At 34.8% G+C, this 25,516-nt stretch overlaps 1 protein-coding gene across 3 annotated transcripts in view; it reads right to left on the bottom strand.

Annotated features, from left to right (window-relative positions):
* The window catches only part of LOC114942841 (uncharacterized), a 253,515-nt gene that overhangs the window by 17,169 nt on the left and 210,830 nt on the right, over positions 1–25,516 (bottom strand). For all 3 annotated transcript variants that reach the window (XM_085482053.1, XM_085482054.1, XM_029318290.2), the window contains exons 8-9: positions 25,019–25,367; positions 10,989–11,301 (exon numbers count right to left, since the gene is read on the bottom strand). In XM_085482053.1, the coding sequence (XP_085338179.1) occupies positions 10,989–11,301; positions 25,019–25,367 (662 nt within the window). The remainder of the gene's footprint in view (positions 1–10,988; positions 11,302–25,018; positions 25,368–25,516) is intronic.

Raw genomic sequence — 25,516 nt, forward strand, 5'->3', positions numbered from 1 at the left:
ACCTCGGCATTGTCCACGCCACCCGCGATTTAATATACGGCGACAAAGTATTAAGTCTCGTTGAACTCTCCGCGCGTTAGACTCATTTCGCGAACACATGAAATGTCTCGATCTCTCTCTTTCTCTCTCGCGGTTCTCTAAAATCTAGAAGGAAGTGGACAATGCTGGCGACGGTCCAGAATTTTTTCCGTCATCCAGTAAATCTACGTCTCGTAAAAATTAATGGTACGTAAATTAAAAGGGAAAAACTGCAAAGCGAGTCAGGGGACGTTCATCATTTTTATATGTATGTATATATAAAATTGTAAACATCCCCCTTAAATTGCTTTATAGAGTTTGTATTTTAATTTTATTGAATATATACACGGAGAGAATTTTCTCTGAGAATTTACTCTGAAAGTCATAATAATCGTGGGACGATATGGTAGTAGAAGAATTTTATTTTATGACTTTCTCTGATTAATATTTACCAATAAAAAATATTAATATGTATACATAGTAAAATTAATCGAATAGATATTAATATTTTTATTGTGGTAAATATTAATCAGAGAAACTCATAAATTCTTCCAATACCATATTGTACCATTTTCAGGGTCAATTATAAAAGAAAATTCTCTCTGTGTATAATTATATATATATATATATATATATAATAAAATATGTAATAAAAAAGATGCGATTATAAAAATAAAATAGAACAATGCAATAATAGAGAAAGACAGTTCACGCAAATAATAATTGCGCGCACTTTATGGTTCATAATTCTGTCCCTGACGGTTCTTTTCGAATGATAATCGCCGGCCTCGATTATGATGTGCAGAATAGATGAAACTGGCCAGCGATATATGGGGATGATTACTAAAAGCCCCAACGGGCCGCATTGTTTATAATCGCATCCTCTGGCCGCCCTATATTAAATCTACCCCTTTGTGCGATATCAGCGAACGGCCGGAGAGATTTTCCGGTTGTGCAATTTATCCGCGATGTTCCGCGAATTATACACCCGATCCGGCGTGCACGTTTTATTCCCAGCATCCGGATAGCTTTATACGCGTTAAGGGTGGATCGTGTGGCGAGCGCTTAAAATGGAACGGTTCTAAATACAGGGTGGAAATAATGAGAAAGTCAGAGACGATTCGAGACAAAGATTTTTAATCCCGAGATAACGCTTGGGTCTCGGATAACTATACTTTATTGCTGATTTTAGGAAGTAGCAATGATATTGAGTAATAATGAAATTTATTGCAATGATAAAATAATTAAGAAGTTGTATAGATAATAATTTCAGGAAAGCGAATTATTAATAACTTTTAAATGTAGAGACACAATTTATACACAGAGAGAATTTTCTCTTAGAATTTGTACCCTAAAATATATTTACCACAATGAAAAATATTAATATCTATTACAATAAGATATAAAAATATGTTCAATTAATTTTATTATGTATTAATATTTTTTATTGTGGTAAATATAAATCGGAAAAACTCTTACGAAATTCTTCCCACGATTACCATAATTTTCAGAGTAAATTCTAAGAGAAAATTCTTTATGTGTAAATAAAAATATAATTTAGATGTGTTAATAATATATATTCATTAATTTAATGTTTCTAATTAACAGTAATTATAGAAAATAATGCGATGTAATGTAAATCCCGAGAATAAAATTTCAATTATTCAAGGCTCGAAAAATTCTCGAAATATTCATTAGAAAAATACCGCAATAATTTGCCCAAAAAAATATTCGTTTTTCATAACTGCGTGGGGAATGAAAGAAAAATTACGAAAGAATATGATCGCAAATATAAAAATGCAATTAAATCTAGGTATTCGGAGACGCGTGCGTGCACGTTTAAAGAGTTAAAATTCCGGGGCGCGATTCTTCAACGTCGTAGACGAAGAGGACAGCGGCAGATACGTCAGCTGACTCGACATTCTCATGGAAATTTTTGGCGATACGTCGTCCGCGAGTCTCGGCCAGGATCCTCGTCCCGGAGGATATTCGGAACGCGACAAGAAGAGAGGAAAGAGCAGCCGGGATGTTGGCCGAGAGAGGACCGCGTAATTTATTGCGAGCAATATTACCGACGACACGCCGAGCGAGGGTTGGGAAAAGCCCGTGTTTCTCTCTCTCTCTCTCTCTCTCTCTTTCTCGTCCCAGAAATGTATTTTATAGCGACCGAAGATGGGGTTCTCTCGCTACGGCGACTCTGCTTACTACCCTTTCGAGTCGACATTGGATTTAAATAAGTCGATGCAAACGTGCTGGTCTTTACTCACCGTTCTCTATCTCTCGGCGTTTTTTATAGATAATTCTTTTATTAATTACGCGATTTGTTTTTTAGATTGGCTAATGTTCTCTCTCACTACATATATGGAACAAAATGTAAAAACGTCTACATAAATTCCATAGTATTAGCAAAATTTTAAAAATTATTTAAAAATTATAATCATATAAAATATGAAAAAATATCAGAGACATATACTTCATTATATGCGTACTGTATTAATTATAATAATAGGCACTAATAAACTAATGCAGGAACAGAAACCAAACCCTATGTGGTATTAAAAAAAAATGTGAACTTAATATTTTACAATGCAACACAATATATTATAATATGAACATATATATTTGCTGAAGTAAATATTGCTAAAATATAAAATCTTTTTTGTAATTTGTTGCATTTGTTAAACTTTTATACGAGAAGATTTCCGTTTCCCGACGTTCTTAGTAAAAGCGATTCGCATGCAATTCGGGGTTAATGGCATCGAGTAATCTGAGATGGGTCAGCATTAAATTTAAATAAGTCGGCCAATTCCACCAAAGCGATTCCGGATAATGGAAAAATGGTAGCGTCCGTTTAATTCGACGATGTAGTATTTACTGCACTTTATGGCCCCTTTATTCCGCATTTTTACGACGAAAATCACTTAGGGATATATTCCTCCAAACCACAGATTCGAGTAATCTCGCTCGATTTATTTCATCTCGAATTAATTAAACAATCAACGCTAAGTATAGGAGGATAATCACTGAAGATTGCACAACAAAATGCAGCATAAAAACGACTTATCGACGTTAATATATTAAATTTTACGACTCTTCTTTGCAATTATTTGCTACCTGAAGACTCGAAATCCTTTTTTACGAAATTGCTCATTATTCATTATATGATAAATTATGTTACATATTATATGAACCATTCTTTTACTCTATATAGATTATTTTATATAAAAAGCATTGTAAAAAAAGTGTTATATAAATTTGATACTCGAGAATATTTACACTGTATGACATATTATAATTTTTCACTAATTTCGCAGGATCGAAAGAGGCATTAGTTCGTTTCGCGAACGTAATCCTGTATGATAAATTGAATGGTTGGAAATCGAAGTGGTGCTTGAGGGAATCGCGGAGAAAATCGGAAATCGATGATACTTATACCGTGTTGTCTATGATCCGATGCGTAATCTGTAGACAGGATTTTTCTATCACAATAATAAAAACCCATCGACTAATATTGTTTTCCCCTCCGACTATTAAGTTTTTCGTTGCACGCCAAAAAAATAATTGTTGTTATCTCGCTAATGCAGCTCTTTTTCCACTGTTCTCGTTAAAAAAATATTTCCAACTGATTATTCTCTACGATAAAATCGTCGGTTTAATAATTGGCAATTTCAACATTCTTAAATATTTAGATATTTATTAAAATGTTCTCTTTCTCCCTCTCGATATATTGTAATTTAATTAAAATATTTTGCGAACGTTTATTACATATTTTTGAATGCAATATTAATTCTCTTCGTAAACATGCATTTCCTGAAATTGATTCATATCACTTTTACGATATGTCGGGTAAATAAGAGAATATGATATGTGCACGTTATAAAGCAAGAACGTTTTCAGAAATGTATACGTCCGCCATTCTGATATTGCTGAATCCCATTTGCTATTTCGACATTCTATTCATTGTCGTGTTTTATTTCCTCATCCGAACGTCACTCGAATATTTTCACATCCATTTTCATAGCTCGACGTTGTCGCGCTCGCTTTTATCTCAGTCAGGGATTTATATTTTTGATCGATATTTTAATTTTCGCATCCCAACAGTCTTTTGTTACCCATTTCGACCAATTATCTCTCTTATTTAATCACGCAATAATTGACACGGTAATCAACGTATATGTCAAAAAATTAATGGTACGTACATGGTTCAAAAATTTAATTTCAAAAATAATAACTAGGGAAATAAAGAAAAAATAATGAAATTGTTAAACGCATTAGAGTAAATAAAAGGTCTATTTGCTTTTTATAAATCGAGTCGTAATTCGCTAATTGCTAGTAAAATTCGATAATATCAAAACAACAATTATTTCTGTAAAATTTGTATTAATTTAATAATTTAATAAAATCAAATTTTATTTTGTCGAAGCTTTAAACGTTCTAAATATGTCTTATTAATGTTATTTGAAAATAATATTTATAGTACATTTTTAAATCAATTATTTCAAACTATTTTAGAACTTGGATAAAACGAATACTCTGAGAAGGCGCAAATATATGTATATTATTTTCTTATTCATTTATTCATTGATCATTTTATACGCACGTGCGATTTTGCATTTTAATAATCTTGCAACAAATAAAAAAAAAAAGACCGCATGCTTGCGAAATAAATTTGTAAAGACGAGAGAAATCTTATTTTAAAAAAAGGGGAAAAAGAGCAAGATACGAGATAAACTAGAGTGGCTAGAATCAGAGGACGAGAAACCGGGTAAGATAAGATGATTCCGGTTTACATTAATCACGCGCCATCTGTTCTTCTCTTCGTTTTTATACGTTTTATATACATCTTATGATTTTTACATACGTAAAATAAAAACGCTCGCGCTAAAACGCATGATTGATCGATTATTGCGAGACCTGCAAATGGATCTCGCGTTTACAAGACATAAGATACAACGAACATATGAATACTATTTTCTTCCTGTCTCTTGAATTCTCTTCTCTAATTCTTCTTCTAATCGGTTTTTGATTTTTCTTTTCACTAGCAATTTCGTCGTATTGTATTATTAAATGATAAACTGATGTAAGAATTATAACATGAAGCGAGTAGCTTGAGATTTTTATTAAGTTTTTGAAGAGTGTTTTATATAAATTTTAAAAACATGAGAAAAGTGTTTTATATAAATGTTGAAAATATGAAACAACTAGAAATTCTCGAGCGTAAAAATTTAAAGAAATCTAAGAGCATCCTCTCTCTGTAAGAAATATGATTCTTACAAAACAACATAATTTACAGAACATTAATTTTAAATTTAGCAACATTTTATTTCCTACCTTTGCAAATTGTTCGTTTAGAAAATGTTAAATTTTACTTATTTTTGACACTTTTCAAACATAATATTCACATCTTGAGAGTAGCATCAAATTACAATCACAATCGTATTATGTCATAAATGTTTCATTAATTTTATTTCAACTATTAATTCTATGATATCCTCTTGTTCGGTTTCACAAGTTCTCAGATTAAACAGTCAGATGTACTAAAGGGAAAGTAGCAAAAAGCGCGACACGGTTCTTGTTAAAGTTTCTGTTTCATCTGGGAAGAAAGGAAAGTAGGAGTCCGGTCGTAAAAGCAAAGTAGCAAACTAATGAAGTGCTATGAACAATACGAGCAATACGTTATGACAGAAAATGAAATGGCGCACTTGAATAACATCTAATCCCGGAAGCGACAATCCACGAGATAAGAATCAGCTGAGAATAAGACTGAGAAGTGCGAAAAACAGCGTTTATTCAAATCCGAGCGTTATCTCAAGCTATTTGAAATAGTGCGTAATAAGAATTATTTTGCGAATGCGAGCAATAAATCATAAAAATGTTAATGATAAATTATTACAAAGTTTTGTACTCAACGCTACAATTAAATAATTATATACAGAGTTGCGATTTTTTAAAAATCTCTAAGACAATTTTTAATATTCAACATTGACATCAAAATATTTTAACAGTTGAGATTCTAATTAAAATTCCGTAAAAATAAAATGTACTCTTATTTGTAAATAGTAATAGAAACGATATATATATATATATATATATATGTTGTTAATTATTATTTGCGCCTAAAGTCCTAAAAACTGTTGATTTTCATTATAGTAATTAAAAAATTTAATGTTTTAAAAAATGTTGGTTGAAACAAAAACCGTCATCAAGAATTATTCGAAGAATTCTCTATCAAACTAAAAGCAAATAGTTTTTTAAAATTCAGATCATGTACTTATCTTGAAAAAACATAAAACTAAAATTTAATTGGACATTTCGAGTAAATCGTGCATGAATAGAAAACTTGTCATTTTCGCGATGATCCCGCTGTTATCAAACCCGGGTGAGCGAAAAAATTGCCACCGTCGACGGAATAATCGGTTATCACAAAGCGATATCCAGGATGGAGGGTTGGAAAAAATCCTGCAGAAAAATTCTCAGAAGAATCTTCGCATTTTCTCGTCCTCGGATTTGAATAATCTCTTCGAGAAAAAGAGCAGAGAGAGAGTTTATATCTCGCATCTCTCCCAAAAAGAATTCCAGAATAAATCCTAGGAGTACATACCGTCTATATATATATATATATTGCAGTCATTTTTTATCATTATCGTCAAGTACAGATTATTTCGAAGAAATTGTCGAACCGAAAGATATCAAATTAAATATATAAAATATTAAATTAAAATTCAAATTAAGATTTACACGAAGTAAATCAAGTCTACAAATTTGAAGATATTTATACACTGAAAAAAATTAATAAATTTTTATTTCAATACTGCCTAATAAGCACAAATAAATATTTATTCAAAGTCAATAAATTTGTTTTCATCATAATAAAAAAAAATACACACACACTCACACACACAAGCTTTCTTATCCTGGTGTTAAAAACGCGCACTTAAAGATCCACCCTCGCAAACAGACCACGGAGTGGCGTCGCCATTAATAAACGAGCTGAGACAATGGGGTCCTAGCGCGTAAAAGCAAAATAAATTGAAGGTATCCCCAGTGGCGCTTCTGCGTCGAGCTCCCTAGCCGACTGCTCCGTAATTAGTGAGCGTCTAAACAATACCACCCCCAGCCTTCCCTTATACGCTTCCCTTAGCGGGATCGCCGATAATTAATTATCCGCTCGCAGGGCGTGTGACTGCTGGGATTATTCGCGGCTGTAGCGTTCTTCTTCTTTCCGTCTCTTCGATCCTAATTTCCAGCTATGTTTACAGCCAAGGTCTTCCCTATCGCTCGCTCGAGTCGTACCTCGGCGAGAGATAATGGCTCGTCGCCAGCAATTCCGATAGAAATGCGGCGACTAAAAAGGACGCGATATATAATTTGAGACGCAAAGTGGCGTCTCTTACATTATTCACATTTTCTGTCATTCATCTCGCGTCTTTCAATTTAGTCCCCGCGATTGTTTCACAATGAAAAGTGATAATAACACCATTTTTTTAAATGAAGAAAAAGATTCTCTTTTCTTTCAATCAAAATTATCATTTAAATATAATTTCATATTCAACATTTTTTACATTCATATTTGAATTTTTTTTTCCATTTTGGAGTTTTTATATTTTTTCATTTCATAAATTTCGACCCCTAAAAATGTTTAGTTATCTATTTCGATGCGTTTATATTTAATATTAATATTTAATACCCCTCTTTTAAAATCTCTTAATATATATATCTATTGTTAAAATAATTATAAGAAATTGCTGCATATAAATTGTTTCGTTTTGTATGCAGTATTTCGCATTTAGCATACATAATGAAATATACATCTTAAGTTAACGTTGAAACCGAGAAAATGGGCTGTCCCGTATTTTCAGCATCCTTAGTTCTAGAAAGGTGGTCTCGAGCATACGCTTCAGAATTTCGCTGTTATGAATGCGATTAAATGTCGAGCGATTAAACGCACGAGTTTGTCGCGTCGGATGGAAGCAACCGCGCTCGTTAGCATACTTTGAAAGTCTTTAATTGCAGCCGGAAGTTTGCCGGAAGCTTGTGGTTCGCAAACAATATTCACCAGATAAATAAATATACAAAATACAAATATGCTACGAGATTGTCCTGCGCGTTAAATATTGTCACAAGTTCTCCAAATTGAATTCTTCTCGCGAAAGGAAAATTGTATATGTTTCCCGGATGCCACGAGTTATTTCGTTGAAATTAAATATTTTCACTGAATTTTCTCATTGTTCACATTTTTTAATGTAAACATAATCTCTTCTAAAGTGCGAAAAAAATGAAAAATTTCGTTTACATAATAATTACGCTAAAAATATTCTGCATATATTAAAAAATTATAAAATAATTATTTATTAATCATAAAAAAACCTTCTAGATTAGAATATTGTAAACCACGATTTTGCGACGTCCTGATACGATACGATACGTTATACTTTCGTGTGTCGACAAAGATGAAAAAAGTTAGTTCGCGGGGTTAAAAAGATATACTTTAGTAATTTTTCTCTGAAAGGACGGAGACAGCATCGGACACATTCGTGACGGAAAACCGCAGAGTTCCGATCGATTCCTTTTGCTGAGGGACTACGAAGTTACTGTGACCAAAGGCCATCTCGCTCTCTCGGTTCCTTCGGTCGATCTCCCGAAATGTTCAATAACTTCTTCGAAAACTCGAAAGTACACCCCAAGGGTGCAGCTTTGCAGATTCCAAACGCATACCGCGGAGAATCGACCTTCTCTCCGTTTCTTTCTCGCTCACCTCTCTCATTCGACTCTTCCCGGCGTTTCAAAGCTTAACGAAATGGAAACAATATTGACTCGCGAGTCTGAACTGAAGAGCTTTGTTGTATCGAGACGATATTGCGATACGAACGATTCCTACGAGAGAGATCCTGCTTCTTTATAGATTCCGCGAAATACTTAATCGCAACTATGTAGCGGAAAGCATTCGTTTTTAGGTGCTTTAACAAAATATACTTTCAATTTTTGATCAATTATAAAAAACTTGGTTTTTGTGATTGTATTTATATATTAAACAACAAGTAGATAAAGGTTCCGTAAATTTAAATATAAACTATATTAAATTTATATATTATAACATATTATATAATATAATATAATTGTATATATTATAATATATATGTATATGTAATTTATATATTAAAAATCAAAAATAAATTTAACAAAATTATATATAAAATTATTAAAATATTTAATTAGGCAAAATGTAACTGTTTTGTCTAGATAATTATTAGACAAAATATATATAAATGAAGAGAGTAGAGAAAGACGTAGAATGAAATAAAGCTTATATGAAACACATGTATCTTATTAAAATGATTCATAATACGCGGGAACTATAAAAGCTATTAAATTTAAAGAGCGACTCGAGATTATTATTTCTCGTCAGGTTTGTATGTGAAAGCCAGGATATTATTGTAGCGAGAATGTGTGTGTACGAGGCGAGGGAGAAACACGTCTGCGGAAATTCGCGGTGGAACGATTAACGGTAAACGCCACGTTGTTACGACATCGGAAACACACGGTCGACGTTCTACGCTCGTGTTAATCTGGAATTATTTAATCGCCGCTCATCTCGCGAGCCCTCCGACTTTGGGGTATATATTAATTATTATCGTTATTGCGAGGGAGAAAAGCGGAGAGAGAGCTGCGAAAACTGAAGCGTCAGAAACATCCCGCGCTATATACGTCTCTCGTTTTACAGCCGATTATCGACTAATGACTCGCGAATATCGCCCGTTTGTTACATTGTTGACTGAAACGGACGGCACTGGATATCGCATTGAGTAACATCAATTACGGCAGATGCGGATAATTTAAATGCGCGTTGCAGCGCAGTTTTGTAGTCGCGCGAAATGGTGCGATGAATGCAGGCGAACGAGGGAGAGAATGCAACAATTAATTAATATTAATTAGAGTCGATATATTGATGTTAATTCTAATCGATGATTTATCACTCCGCCGAGGCTGGAGTGGAAGTGTCAGAACAGACTCGTGTGAATTCCAGCGTAAATTTATATCAATATACACAGAGGGAATTTTCTTTTAAAATTTACCCTGAAAATCATTTAGTAATCGTGGGATAATATGGAACTGGAAGGATTTTATAACAGTCTCTCTGATTAATATTTACCATAAAAATATTAATATTTACACGATAAGATATAAAATATGTTGAATTAATTTTACTATGTATACTACATATTAATATTTTTTGTTATGGTAAATATTAAAATTTAAGAAACTTCTCCGAATATTATATTATCTCACGATTAATTTTTAGAGTAAATTCTAAGAGATAATTTTCTCTGTGTATATTTACACGTATCTCTCTATAAATATTTTATATTTAAATAATTTTGAATCCCTCCCAAAAGTCCACTGCTAAGTGTGTTTCTACTCACGTCTTGGAAAAGAAAATCTGTAATAACGTGGCGCACGAAGACTGTTCGTGTATAGTTATCAAGACTACTGATTGTGAATTTAGTTCTTTCATCGTAGGCGGTCGTATCGTTAAATTTCCGCAGGAAGGTGCGACGGAAGATTTCTGCTCCGAATTGCACGTCGACACGGAAAAGCAAATACATAATTCCCGTTTCTTCTGGTTTGTCCTTATTTTTCCCGCCCACGATTCCGTTTTCGCGAATTGTACTTCCTCTCGAAAGTAGTACAAAGATAAAAATAACGTTAAGACCAGACGAAACTGGTCTGATCGTCTTCTTCATACAAGCTTATTTCCCCACGAAATATATAAGTACGTGTAATTATTAAAATTTATACTTATTATCAAAAATCGAAAAAGCTCGTTTAAAGTATAAAATTGGATCAAGTGTCATCTCGGAGATGACTCATTCACTTTTCTTTGTTATTTAAATGTATCGCAGTAAATTGTAAGTGTGACAACCACAATTGCTACGAAGATTCCTACGGATATAATCAGATATTTCACTCACCTCTATCCGAAAGGTCCATCCTTCCAAACTGAGCAGCTTCAGAGTCGTGTTCCTGGCCAGAGCGTGGCACAATAGTCTCGAGGGATGATCGTCCAGGGCCAATCGAGGACTGGACAAGTCTAGCAACTGAAGACACGGCGCTTCTGTCAAAGCTAGCACTAGGGGCATCACGTCAGCTGGCCTCGACGCCCCAGCGGCCCTCAGTGCGTCCAAATTACGGGCCCTTCTGATGGTCTCCCCTAAACAGCCGGCGTCCAAGCCGCCCAGAAGACACTTGGACACGTTCAGAGACCTCAACTTGCAATTCGGTTCCCTGAAACACAAAGCAATAACGCTACCGATTAGACAAATTGTTTCGCGGAGATTTTTTTATCACTTTTTCATAATATAAGTACCGTGGAAAGAGATAAAGAATGGTCTAAATTTATAATTAAAGATGTAAAATATATCATAAATATTATTAATTACGTGGAATTATTATTTTAGAATAATTTTTGGCTCTCGTATAAATTGTGTAATATTTATTTATCTAATTTCATTGTTAATCACGGAATGTGATTCATCAAATCTCATAGACAGTTTCACTTTGATCGAAGAAAAATAAGAACTTACCGAATCGAACGAAAGAGAGGGAAGAAAGATTTAATCGAATCAACTGATGAGGCAGTAATCATTTAAGATTGATGGTAGTCGGATCGTGATCAAGACTTTGCCGATAAATAAAAGAGAGACGTAAAAGTACCTACTGGCAAATCTCTGTCTCTGTTCTCATTTCTTTTCCTCCATCAATCTTTCATAACAGAGAAAATGGTCGTTCACGATAATGAAACGACACTTCGAATATATCGAATCATGAAAAATTTTAGTGTTCCCTTTTTGAAAGCTAAAACTTTCGAGACAACTTGAAACAGATTTTATCTCGACGTATCGATTTTCCTTCAAGAAATACCTTTAAAAAAAATGAAATTTCTTTATGAAGAGATACTAGAAGAAGAGGAATCTTAATCCTTACAATTAAATAGTTTGTCGAGTTAAAATTATAATTAACAGTTTTATTCGTTAAAAATTAATCAAAATTTTATCATTTATTTATCTTCATTAGTTTCACTTAACCGTTTAATTTTAAATTAGAATAATTAAAAATTTCTATTAACGAAATTCCATTTTCATTGCGCCAAATTATTCTAAACTTCAGAACCGGAGCTGCGCGCGTTTCATATAATTACATTGCGCATTTTTAAATTTTCCCGTTAAAAATCTATTTTTATCTTATCAAGATTCCTACAAATACATATATAAGAGGAAAAAACATTTCCATTTTATTACGTATCATTACTCGTAAAATTGATGCACACATATATCTCGCAATTACAAGGGATACTTTGATATCGTATATACATACATATACCCTCCCTCGTGATTTTCATTTAAGATTAATTTAATTAACGATCCACGTTTCACGTAATTATGGCGCCGACCGCGCGCACGCACCTTTCTCAAACAGCCCGTGCAATCTTGCGGGCGAAAGATCGATCAACGTCACGACAACGAAACACATAATGAACAAACACCAGGGCGGTGGCCTAACAGCCATCAAGCGTTAAGACAGCGGTGAGCCGAATTACGGGACGAATAATCGAATCGCGGCGGCGGAGCAGACCCGGCGTGGATTTACGCGCTCCGTTTACGTGCGTTTAATGGCGAATTCAAGACGAACGATTCGAAGGGTCTCTGGCCAGACCAGCAACAGCGGCGGGACCAATCGTCCGGGCGCGCTGTATCGCGTCTGGATTTAATGGTACCTACTTTGGCCCATATTTACTCTCGACTGCTATTGCCGCGATACGTACGTACATTTCGCGATACATCTGCCGCTATACGTACGTGTACACGTCTAATGGTGTACGCTGCCTTTAACGGTACCTGCGCGTAGCCACGGTAAATTCGCTCCAGTAACTCTTTCTCTCTATATATATTTATATACACGGGGTGTAACTTTTATTTTTTTGATTGTAGAAGAAAATGTTTCAGATAAAAATTGTATGATTTCGAGGGATATAAGACATTAATTTGACCTTGAATAGTTGCTTGAAGGTCGCGTGAAGGTCACGATTCTTCGCAACTTAAAAAATTCTTAACAAAAAGGTGCTTAATTATAGGATTTTGGAAAGCTCTCGATGTAAGCTAGAAAAATATGTAATGAAAAAGTGACCTTCGAGCAACTATTCAAGATCAAACTGATGGCACCGTCTTATGTCACCCTTGAAACCATATACAACTTTTATCTGAAATATATTTTCTTCTACGATAAAAAATGAAAAAAAGTTATTAGGGGTAGGACATTAAAATGAGACACCCTGTATATATAAAAGGGGAGAACAAAAATACTGCACCCTACGGCGAGAACGTACGCGAGCGTCGTGCCGCGAATTTCCAAGAAAAATAAACGTTTCCGCTAGGAGGACGACCAACCCCCTACCTGGGACTTTGCGTAATAAATCAAGCTCTGGATTTTGGAAAAACGAAAATTCTCTTACAGTCGCGCGTCTTCGACTTAAATTGCTTCCAATCGCGGTATGTTCGCCGACATTATTTCTCTCAATTCGCTGTCGAACGCTCCGTGAATTATCGTCCTTTCTGGATCCTTGCCATAAAAGAGTCAGAATAAATTAAAACTTAACATGTTTTTATCTTTTTTTTCTTAATTATGTATATTTCAAACTACCTTCTCGCCTATAAAGAAATCTAAAGCAGGTTTTATGGATGTTGGAAAATAAACTAATAAAGAAAAGAATCTAAAGAAAATAAGTCGGATAATAAAGTGATAAAAAATAATGAACAAAAAAAAAAATGTAGGCACGCAACAATGTTGAATCGCGAGGAAATATTTGCGAGATGGAAAATGATAAAATCCGTCGATTTATCCATGATCGGCCCCAAGCATTTTTCAACCCTCCTCGTCGTGTATTTCGGTACTTTGGTGGGAAAACAACAAATGGCATACCAACGTCGTTCAGTGGCGTGAAGCACGAAAGTTACCCCGAAATAAAACGCGGAAAATACGTCTGGAGGCTTGCGGGTATTATTGCGTTGGCTCGCGTTTAATTTTCTGCGGTTTCAACCACGCGAAACTCAACCGCGTTATTCAAATACGCGCTGCGTCGAAGAGAGGAAGGCGACTCATAAAGATACAAGGATTAGACCTCCTTCCCTTCAGTTTGTACACCTACTTTATTCGGCGATATGCGGTTTCGCAGCAGAAAAACGCACATATAAATGCTAGCACAAGTAAAGTTCTCCCAAATATGCTAGAGTAAACTTCTCTCCTTTTATATTTTATTATACACGTTTCATTACGCTTTTAAAATAAATAATTAAATGTTGCTAAATTAAATACTTAATAATTTTATTATTCATACAAATTCTGTGAATGTATGCAGGGTGTCTGCCGGTAATTTTTAATAGCAGATTCCTGGTATCATTTGAAGACGACTTTTCCTTAGTGAAAATGTTGAGGGAGGCCATTTTTAGCATGTTCCTAATTTTCGTTATGTATCTTTATATAACTAAGCCTTGTATTAAAATTCTATTAAAGCAAACTCTACCTAAAATTGACTGAAGAATGTAGTTCTGTTAACATTTAATTTCCACAAGGCTTAGTTTCCAAGAAAGCCTTTATTTTCAACCGCTTATAATTCGCAAATTATTGGTGTCTCAACATTTTCGCTGAGTGAAAATCGAACGAAGTTTTTAATGGCCAGGAATCTGCCATTAAAAACTTCCGCCAGTTCTGGAACACCCTATATTTAATACGTAAATCCCAACAAATATTACCTATCAAATAAATATTCATCCTAGTCAGTATATTTTTATTTGTATTCCGATTTATTCGCGAATGGCGAAACGTGTCGGAGCGTGACGCGACGAGATTTTCGCGTACCTCGAGCGGAGAAAACATTTATTGCGATCCGAAATCGCGCAGATAAGCCCCGAGAGCGCAATAGAGTTGGGGTCGTAAGTCAAACGACCGTGGGGGTGGTATTTCGCTCGGACCGGCGCTTAAGTTTCGATGGTTTTACTGGCGCGAGGAGACGCGTCCGAAGTCGACTGCGGTTTAAAGGAAGATATAGAAATAGTAGCACGAGGGGGATGAAAAGTGTTAACCCCCTTTTTCTCCTCGTCGGCGACTTTATCGCGTCGCCTTTTATCGCCGTCATACTAGACTTTATTCTCTTATAAAGAGCGATACCGCTTTGTTCCGGCTATGGAACAAACGTTTCGCAACGATCGCGAGATACGTATTTATTTGCTGACGTAGTGTAACGTTATGTAATTTGACGTCCGGAACTCGACGTTGTAGAAATACATTGGGTTTTCGCGCTTTTCACGGCGCCGATAAGCACGTCAATTTTTTGACGATGAAAGTTTCCGTCGAGAGAATTTAGAGAAACAAGGTTGCTATATGTTATTACGTCGCGTAAAAGGAATAAAAAATGTGTATATGTTAAATTATTTAATTAGCTGATTTTCCACATGTAAAAATTCAGTTTATTTTAATCATAGCGAATTGATTTAAAATTATGTTCTGACGAGAGACATGAATTTTTATTATATCACGAGCGTGTTTCGAGTTCGATAAAATGTTCCATTAATTTATTATTATTATTATTAAAAATGCCGTAAAGTTAAAAATTGGTATATTTGATCGCAAGTTAACAAGTTTCACAAATGTGTTTTCTTCTCGAGGAACCGGCGAATTTTCGCGACACGAAGATACATCGGGAAAGAAAAATACCGGATGTTTAATTGCGTTACACCCTGGCGCGGAATACCTTTCCACTTTCAACTCTACCCCCGTTCTCTTTCTTCGACGAGTACTTGCGAGTTGTACTTTGGGGATTTCCGACGAGCTCTCTCGTGGAGCTTATTAGGTATAGTGGAACTCCATTTATTCGGAGAGATCTCCGCGCACAATGGCTGGTAATACATCGGTACTCTTTGTTAAATTGTTATCATCTTAAACGCCGTTATTTAGTATATCCTATATCGCTGTTTATTTACAGCTGTCATCGGATTATTGGAGAAAGTGCGCTAAATCCGCTCCTTCGTCTCAAGAAACGCTAAGAAAACCCGCTCGAGTGGGTTCCAGTTGCCTTTCCAATCCCAAGTGGACTATTAAAATCTTTCCTCGACGCGTTCGATCGCGAAAATAACAGTGCTAAAAATTCGAAGTAAAGTTATTTTTATTAAATAAATTAGCCTTATTTTTCCCTTCGTCTCAATTCCTTTCTCTTACACCCTGAGCTTACTATTTTTGGTACCAAATAATTATATAAAATATCTTTAACATCCGAGAATATATTATAATTAATTTAGATATTTTGTTCTAAAAAAATCTCTATATACCATCAAAACCATCCGATTACCTAACATGCAGATTAAAACATCATTTTTATTAAATAAATTAGCTTTATTTTTCCCTTCGTCTCAATTTCTTTCTCTTATACACTGAACTTACTATTTTTGGTACCAATAATAATTATATAAAATGTTTTTAATATCCGATTAAGAATATAATTAATTTAAATATTTTGTTCTAAAAAAAATCTCTATATATTATGAAAACCATCCGATTACCTAACACATCCAGCCTAAAATATCATCGAAAACATAGAAATATGGGTAAATCGAGAATAATTTATGGAAAACTCTTGTCGAAAACTTAATAATAATTATATAAAATGTTTTTAATATCCGATTAAGAATATAATTAATTTAAATATTTTGTTTTAAAAAAAATCTCTATATATTATGAAAACCATCCGATTACCTAACACATCCAGCCTAAAATATCATCGAAAACATAGAAATATGGGTAAATCGAGAATAATTTATGGAAAACTCTTGTCGAAAACTTATATGGCCCCTTCCCGTTGAACCTGCGCCATGAACAATGGATCCAGTTCCGGGTGAACTTTTTTATCGCGCGAGTGCCTGACTGGCCTCTCTAATCCCAGGAGCGGTGTCTCTTATCGCGGGCCGTGTTGCGCGTGATTTAGGAAGTTCGTCGAGAGAGCTCGACGAAAGAGCGGAGGGAGAAGATTGTCCGGCGGCGATGAAAAACGTCGACGAAACTTGAAACGATGAAAAATCGCCCACCATCGGCGGCCCCGGGAATTCGCGAACTCGCGTTAAACGAACGAACTTCCGCCACGGCGGAGCGCTCGGTAAAATATCTCCATCGTTTTCCCCACCGAAACGACGTGCATCTCTTCCTTCGCGAAAACCTTTCGCGGGTGTCTCGATATACTCATCTCGAGCAGTGATGGGTAAGATACATTTAAAATGTATCTCGATACAGATACGTGTAAAAAATATATCTAGATGCAGATACTCACGATCAGATACTCATAATCACATTTAAATTATATTTTATCATGATAATGGTAATATGCACGAAATGTTCTGAATAATTCTATTATCCTTATTAATATTTTTGTTTATATTACGACTTTATAAATGCCTCAAAGATATCGTCACTCCAATTATTTATTTCGCCATGGTGCTAAAATTTGACCAATGCTTAATAATCGCTCAACCGATGCTGATGACGATATGTTGATAACTTGCAGTCCTGATCTTTTAGAAATTTAAAGAATTAGGCTATTTAAAAAAATATGTGAAAATGTATCTGAAAAAAGCAATTCTGATACCATGTTTTGTATCTAGATATAGAGATATAGATACTTCAATTCGAATATTTCTCAGATACACAAAATGTATCTAGATTGATCTCGAGTCTATGCTGATGTTTTGGGTCTGTGATATCTTGCATTAATGATTCGTGAAAACAGGAGCGAGAAAAACCGCGGTGACGTTTATTTCTGGGTATTTCTGGGAGGGAATTTGACAATGAATTTCTTGTCTTGAATTTGATTTACTGTACTTTCTCGTCGAGTCTGACAGGCTCGGATTTATGTTAGATGAGAGTGATTTACTTCCCCGATCTTTTAGATATTTGATATATTGCGAGACAAATAGCAGTCTTGATTTAATATTGAATAAATTGTCGACTTTCAACAAACTGATCCTCAATCGAAAATATATATAAATGTGTGTCTGTGAAATACTTGTTATTTTTTTATCAAACCACCTGATGTTATTCCCACAATTATAAATCTCATAAATTTTAGTTTTATATCCCGAAAAGATTTTTTAAAAAATACATATAAGTAATTCTATTAGATCGTCCTTTCATTTATTCATAATTTTTCTTTTTGTTAATTTAATATCATGCATATATGATCTCATGATATGATATGTATATAAATTTGCGTAAAAATCTGCATAAAGTTATACGCTTTCTTTTTATGCAGTAACATCGAATTATTTGTCCGTGACGACAAAATAAGAACAGAAGCATTCAATCCTTTATGAATTCATTTACGAGCGCGATTTCTATGGCGTGCATAAAAATTCACGTGAATGACGAAGCAGCTATGAAATTTTGAGGGAGCCATCTGCTACAAACTCACAAGCTATTGTTTCTTCGTTTATGTGTCGGGCAACCTTCTAAAACGGAAGGCATAACAGTTTTTGTTTGACGAATTTCGTGCTTGCGTGTTTTATGCTCATGAAAAATATGAAATATAAAAATATACTTTCACGATAATCTTTTAATTAAAAAAATACAGAGTGACAAATTCATTATATATAATACAGTTTTACATTTTTTATATGAATCTTAAATTAAATATCTCTTCTATAAATTAAACACTCCTTTTTTTAATAAAATTCACAACAAGATTTTCTCGATTAAAGTCTCTCAATCTCTGATTACGACGTGACATTCGAAAAGACCATTTTTCATCAGAATATTCTACGATCCTCAAACGAATAAAACGTTCGACAGACGTTGAACATGCTTTATTACGAATGAATCGGGATAAAATTCTACAAGAAAAAGGAGGAAAAAGAATTATACGCGATATCTCGTATATTAGAAATTCGCGGGTAAGACTAGATCGATAAGTATCGATCGCGCGTTTAATAATCTGAAATTTCGCCGCGGTTCGGCGTGACTCGCAACATTTCCAAAGGGGTCAAAGCAGCCCGTCGTTATTTCAACGATGGGAAACGATTATGACGAACGATCCTTTTGCCAGGCCACTTCCCAGCTATGCATAGCGTGAAACCTGCGTATATCTTGACGCTTATGGAAAATCTTGGACAACGCGTTTATGAAAGATGACGGAACACGCGAAGCGAGCAGGAAGTGAGATCGATTAGTTTCCTTTGTCCTAGAAAACACAGCACGTCGATAAACGTCTTTTAGAGGCACCCGCGCGGCACGTTGATCTCTTTTAGTCGCAAAACGAATGACGAAGCACTCTATTTTCCCCCTTTTTCCATATTTTTTAACGAGAAACTTGTAATCAGAATTTAATTGATATTTGAAGAGTAATTTGGAAAACTCACTTTCTTAAAAAAGAAAAGTATCCAAAATCACAAATAAAACATCATAAAAGAGTGATTGGTGTTTTTGCACCCATGTTTATAATATGCATGAATATGTGAAAAAATATCATAATTATAATAAATATTATTTTTGTGATGTCAAAATGTTCTCATGCTTAGTCATTACTTTTAATAAAAATTTAACAAAAGCTTTGATGCATAAATATATAAACATATATATTCATATTTTTGTGTTACTTATTGCGAAAATTCACAACTTTATAAAGTACAAAATATCTGTTTCGTTTTAATAAATCGATGCGCATTTTTCACATAAAGATATACATAGAGATGAATCGCGTACAATAAAGTATCTCTGTACAGAGTTGCGTATATTTTTTATTGCATTTTCGGACATAGCTTTAAATCCGATGAAAGAGTCAATCCGCGACGAGAGAGTCCGAATATATATATATATATTTCTTTAACATTCGATTCGCGCACTTTTTTCTTGTTCTTTTGAAATTTTCATGCTATTTTTCCACGCGCTCGGCGTTAACGCTTAGATCGAAGCGAGAGCCGATGAAGGGAACACACCAGGAGTTGGCCGCTAAAGGGGAAATTTAAGGGAATATATATATTCGCACAAGTTGCATATACACAGGCGGAAAAGCGCGGACAGCGAGTTCGAGTATAATCTCGGGAATATTTTTCCGCCGAGAGTTCCAATTTACCGCGCGACTCGACGAAGGCGAGTTTTTAATTAAAAACATTATCTTCGCCGTATGCATGTCCGCGTTTGCTACCCCAATGTTACACATACATCGCGTCAAAGCCGCGTCGCGGAGTACAATATATACGATATTTCGAGATTTGGCCGAAATGCAACAAGAGAAGAGAGAAGTTTCGTCTGGGATCACAAACGCTTGTCGTTCTCGATTTATGATATAAGAGCGTCACGTGCGATGTGCGTATAATTGCATTTCGCGGATATATCGGGGTTGCCTTTGTGCGGAGCCAGGTCGACGTTCTATATTTAATATCGATAACGAATACAAATCCTCGTGAATTGTTCGGCGGGTCTATTCAGCGGCGGCGAAATGTAACGGATAACAACGTAATTTTCTCGCGCGATATTACGCGGCGATAATCTGTAATAATACGCAAGATACGCTTGCATTAACCGCAGCTTGTGATAGCAATCAGTGTCGCATTTATCATGTTTTATATGCGAGTTTATTTACTAGTGCCGAAAACACACATCGCAATCAGTAAAAGTTCCTAAAGAATCATTTTAATTTACAAAAGGATATGAAAGAGTTTTAAAATAATTAAAATAACGTTTGAATATTTAAATCGATATTTTATACAGAGAGGATTTTCTCTTAGTATTTATACTCTGAAAAAATTATGATAATTATTGGATAATTATGGAATTATTGAAAGAATTTTATATAAGAATTTCTCTGATTAATATTTAGCACAATAAAAAATATTAATATTTATCACAATAAGATATAAAATATGTTCGATTAATTTTTACTGTGCACATAATATTTTTATTGTAGTATAAATATTAATCAGAAAACCTCTTCATGATTTTCAGGATGAATTTTAAAAGACAATTCTCTCCGCGCGTTCCTTCCATCAGTTCAAAAATCAACAATTTGTTTTTAGTAAATTTAATGATAAATATGACACTGATAATGAGAAACCTGACTGATTTTTTCTGATAACAGAATAGATAATTATTATTAATTAATTTTATCGTAAATTAAAAAAAAAGTATTAAAAAGGATACTATATTTTTGTATCATCCCGTTCCGATTACTTGGACGAATTCGAATAATTTTCTGTAATGGCACTCTTGACAATCGAGCGATGGATAATCAACAAAGATGCAGAGAGCAAGAGTTATTTATTTATCGCGTCCTGGAATCAATATCGTCCACTGTACCGAATTTTATATAAGAATTTCTCTGATTAATATTTATCACAATAAAAAATATTAATATCTATCACAATAAGATATAAAATATGTTCGATTAATTTTTACTGTGCACATAATATTTTTATTGTGGTATAAATATTAATCAGAAAACCTCTTCATGATTTTCAGAATAAATTTTAAAAGACAATTCTCTCCGCGCGTTCCTTCCATCAGTTCAAAAATCAACAATTTGTTTTTAGTAAATTTAATGACAAATATGACACTGATAATGAGAAACCTGATTTTTCCTGATAACAGAATAATTATTATTAATTAATTTTATCGTAAATTAAAAAAAAAAGTATTAAAAAGGATACTATATTTTTGTATCATCCCGTTCCGACTACTTGGACGAATTCGAATAATTTTCTGTAATGGCACTCTTGATAATCGAGCGATGGATAATCAACAAAGATGCAGAGAGCAAGAGTTATTTATTTGTCGCGTCCTGGAATCAATATCGTCCACTGCACCGATAATATCGCGGAAGAGAAGTATCACGGGGCAGGCGGCTGCGAAACTTTTATTCCCGTCGCGGTCTTAAGAAATCTTTTCGAAATCTTTAGAATACAGTTGGGAGCACCCGTGCCGGGGGTTTGCATCTGCGAGAAATGGATCGACTTCCTTTTCCTCCCGCGCCGGCTGGACCAGCATATCGCGCGATATTCCAGGAATTACGCGAGCTATAAATCATTTCGTGAGATGTGCGCGCTGTTTTAAATATTATTAATGGTTCGTGGATGTATATAGGTAAAACAATGTAAGGATTTACGTAAAGATAAATTAATATCTCATTCCAATTATAGTCACATCTCCATTTTCCTCTCTCGAATATCATATATAATATCTCTCGAATACACACGTCGCAATCGGAGAAAAAGTCTACAGAATGTTGTGGCTTCGTTTATTAATTAATTTAGTTAAGCTATGAAAAAATATTTAATATATCGAACGTTAAATATATATATATATAGGTAAAACAATGTAAGAATTTACGTAAAGATAAATTAATATCTCATTCCAATTATAGTCACATCTCCATTTTCCTCTCTCGAATATCATATATAATATCTCTCGAATACACACGTCGCAATCGGAGAAAAAGTCTACAGAATGTTGTGGCTTCGTTTATTAATTAATTTAGTTAAGCTATGAAAAAATATTTAATATATCGAACGTTAAATATATATATATAGGTAAAACAATGTAAGAATTTACGTAAAGATAAATTAATATCTCATTCCAATTATAAGTCACATCTCCATTTTCCTCTCTCGAATATCATATATAATATCTCTCGAATACACACGTCGCAATCGGAGAAAAAGTCTACAGAATGTTGTGACTTCGTTTATTAATTAATTTAGTTAAGCTATGAAAAAATATTTAATATATCGAACGTTAAATATATATAATATATATAGGTAAAACAATGTAAGGATTTACGTAAAGATAAATTAATATCTCATTCCAATTATAGTCACATCTCCATTTTCCTCTCTCGAATATCATATATAATATCTCTCGAATACACACGTCGCAATCGGAGAAAAAGTCTACAGAATGTTGTGGCTTCGTTTATTAATTAATTTAGTTAAGCTATGAAAAAATATTTAATATATCGAACGTTAAATATATATATAAATATATATATAGGTAAAACAATGTAAGAATTTACGTAAAGATAAATTAATATCTCATTCCAATTATAGTCACATCTCCATTTTCCTCTCTCGAATATCATATATAATATCTCTCGAATACACACGTCGCAATCGGAGAAAAAGTCTATAGAATGTTGTGGCTTCGTTTATTAATTAATTTAGTTAAGCTATGAAAAAATATTTAATATATCGAACGTTAAAAAATGATGAAAAATAGAGAAAGAAAAATCTATAGTTGCGAGAAAAGTAAACTTCAGGAAGAATTTTCAACGAGAGATAGATGAACGCGAGTTTTTAAATTTTCTGTATAGGTTACTATGTAAATTTAAATTTAATAAAAAGGAGACAATATTTAAGGCTCATGGTCGAATAATTCCGCAAATTATTCGCGTGAATCTCACACGGCTTCCGAGCGGCGCCGCCAGTAATTATGCGAAATATCGGGAAGCTTCTCGCGACCCGGGGGATGAGCTTGCACGGGCCGCTGAACTTTCCGACGAGTTTTCCCTCCATCCTGTTCTGGACGGAAGTTTCGGTATAGGTATCTAATGCTCGGCCGACGAAGCGGCGAATGCATCTCGTTTCTTCGTTGTCGGACTGAGAATAGCGATAGGGAGAAGTTTCGCGCGACTTCTCCGCGACCTTGCGGCGCGACGGTGAGAAGGCTGTTGACGTAATCGAGGAGATCCAGCGGCAGCTTCCGGCCCAAAGTTTCGCACCCGAAATGCGACGCGACGCGAACTTGCCGTAATTTCGCCGACGAAATATTCGTATCCTCGTGCACCCTCTAATTTCCATAACTCGTTTACAGGCCTTTCCAGGAAGGAGGGAAATCTCCGAGGAAGTTCGGAGATACCTTTTCGCGGAGCCAACTAAATCGTTTGCGAGTTCTCCCTCTTTCAAGGAGGTAATCAGAGGGGACAAGTTGTTCGGTCATTTGCAAGACTCGCTTCAAGATCGCCGATGTAATATTTTCTTCGTATGCGAAGAAGCTTGCGCGAGAGAGATGAATTGAATAACGAGATCATTTTTCTTCCGAAGATCCTTCTCGCCTTGAGAGAACCTTTTTTTTTTTTTGAATTTGTTCTTTTTTGCTCTTTGGAAATTTTCTTCCGAAACTTGAACAAAACTTGTTTTATGGAAATTGTAAATCGGAGAACTTTCGCGAATTTATTACGCGTATTACGAGAGACGCGTGATTATTATTTCAAATGTAATGTTCTATCTGTAGGTTGATACACGGTGCTTCTCGATAAATATTTTATTTATTCGAATTACAGCGCACATATTCCATACGATGAAATGATGATGCGTTAATTTATACATAAAAATATATCTATATGCATCAAGACCGGCCACTCGGCGGATCTCAATGCGATTCATATCGGCATATAAAACATTTAATTATGACGGTAATAGCAAATACGATTAAGTCGATAACGAAATGTCGCACGTAATTATTAACATTACCGCGTTTAACGTCATCGTAATGTGAAATTATTGGGTTTCCATGTTGGTCCATTGGTGCACATGATCGACAAAGATCCATCGTGATTTATGAGACATTAATATTTTACGATGACTATAGATTGAATCTGCTTCCCCCTCTCTAATAATTAATAATGTGCATAACTTTGCATATTTTCATATAAATAATAAATAATGTCATTTACAAATGGGCCTCTCTCTAACGAGAAAAATATAAACAAGCAATAAAATCGTACAAGAAATGTATTCCACGTAGTTGAGAAAATTAGCGATGATTAACTAAAGTGATAGGAAAATAATTGTAATTCAAAGAATTTAATCAATCAAAAAATATCTTTAGCTACATTTTTAATTTTGCGTTAATCATCGCATTATCTTCCCATCCAGATGTATAATATAAAATTGAAAAGAAAGCATTAAAGACGACTCACCGGATCGCGTTGAATATCTCGTGAAAGCCGGTGCCCTGGTGGCTGCTGACGTCACAAGTGGGCAAGGGATGTAACAGGGGTAGCCGGTGACAGAGCACGCTGTCGCTGTTGCGTTTGCTGCTGCCGTTGCTGTCTCGATCCCGGTCGTTTTGCGGCAGAGGCCCGTTGCCATTTGCGGGTGCCGGCCCTAGGCCGAGGCCCAGCGGAAGACGCGGCAGCGTGGCCGGTCTCGTCAGACTTCCGTAGGCCGCTAGGGCGCCTCTGGGCAAGGACGAGTAGCAACGATTCAACGGCAGGGTGCCGAGGGTGCTGGACGCACAGCCGCTGCTTCCGGAACCGGAACCCGAACCTGCGTCAAATTCAATGGTCCGCGTGAAATATATGTGTGACATATGTATAGCTCGCGGAGAGAATTTTCTCTTAGAATTTATATACCCTGAAAAGATGAGTTTCTCTGATTAATATTTATCACAATCAAATATTAATATGTACAGAGTA

This window comes from Nylanderia fulva, unplaced genomic scaffold (genome assembly GCF_048542155.1).
Source record: "Nylanderia fulva isolate GAGA-0341 unplaced genomic scaffold, ASM4854215v1 Scaffold2, whole genome shotgun sequence".
Classification (NCBI taxonomy): Eukaryota; Metazoa; Arthropoda; class Insecta; order Hymenoptera; family Formicidae; genus Nylanderia; species Nylanderia fulva.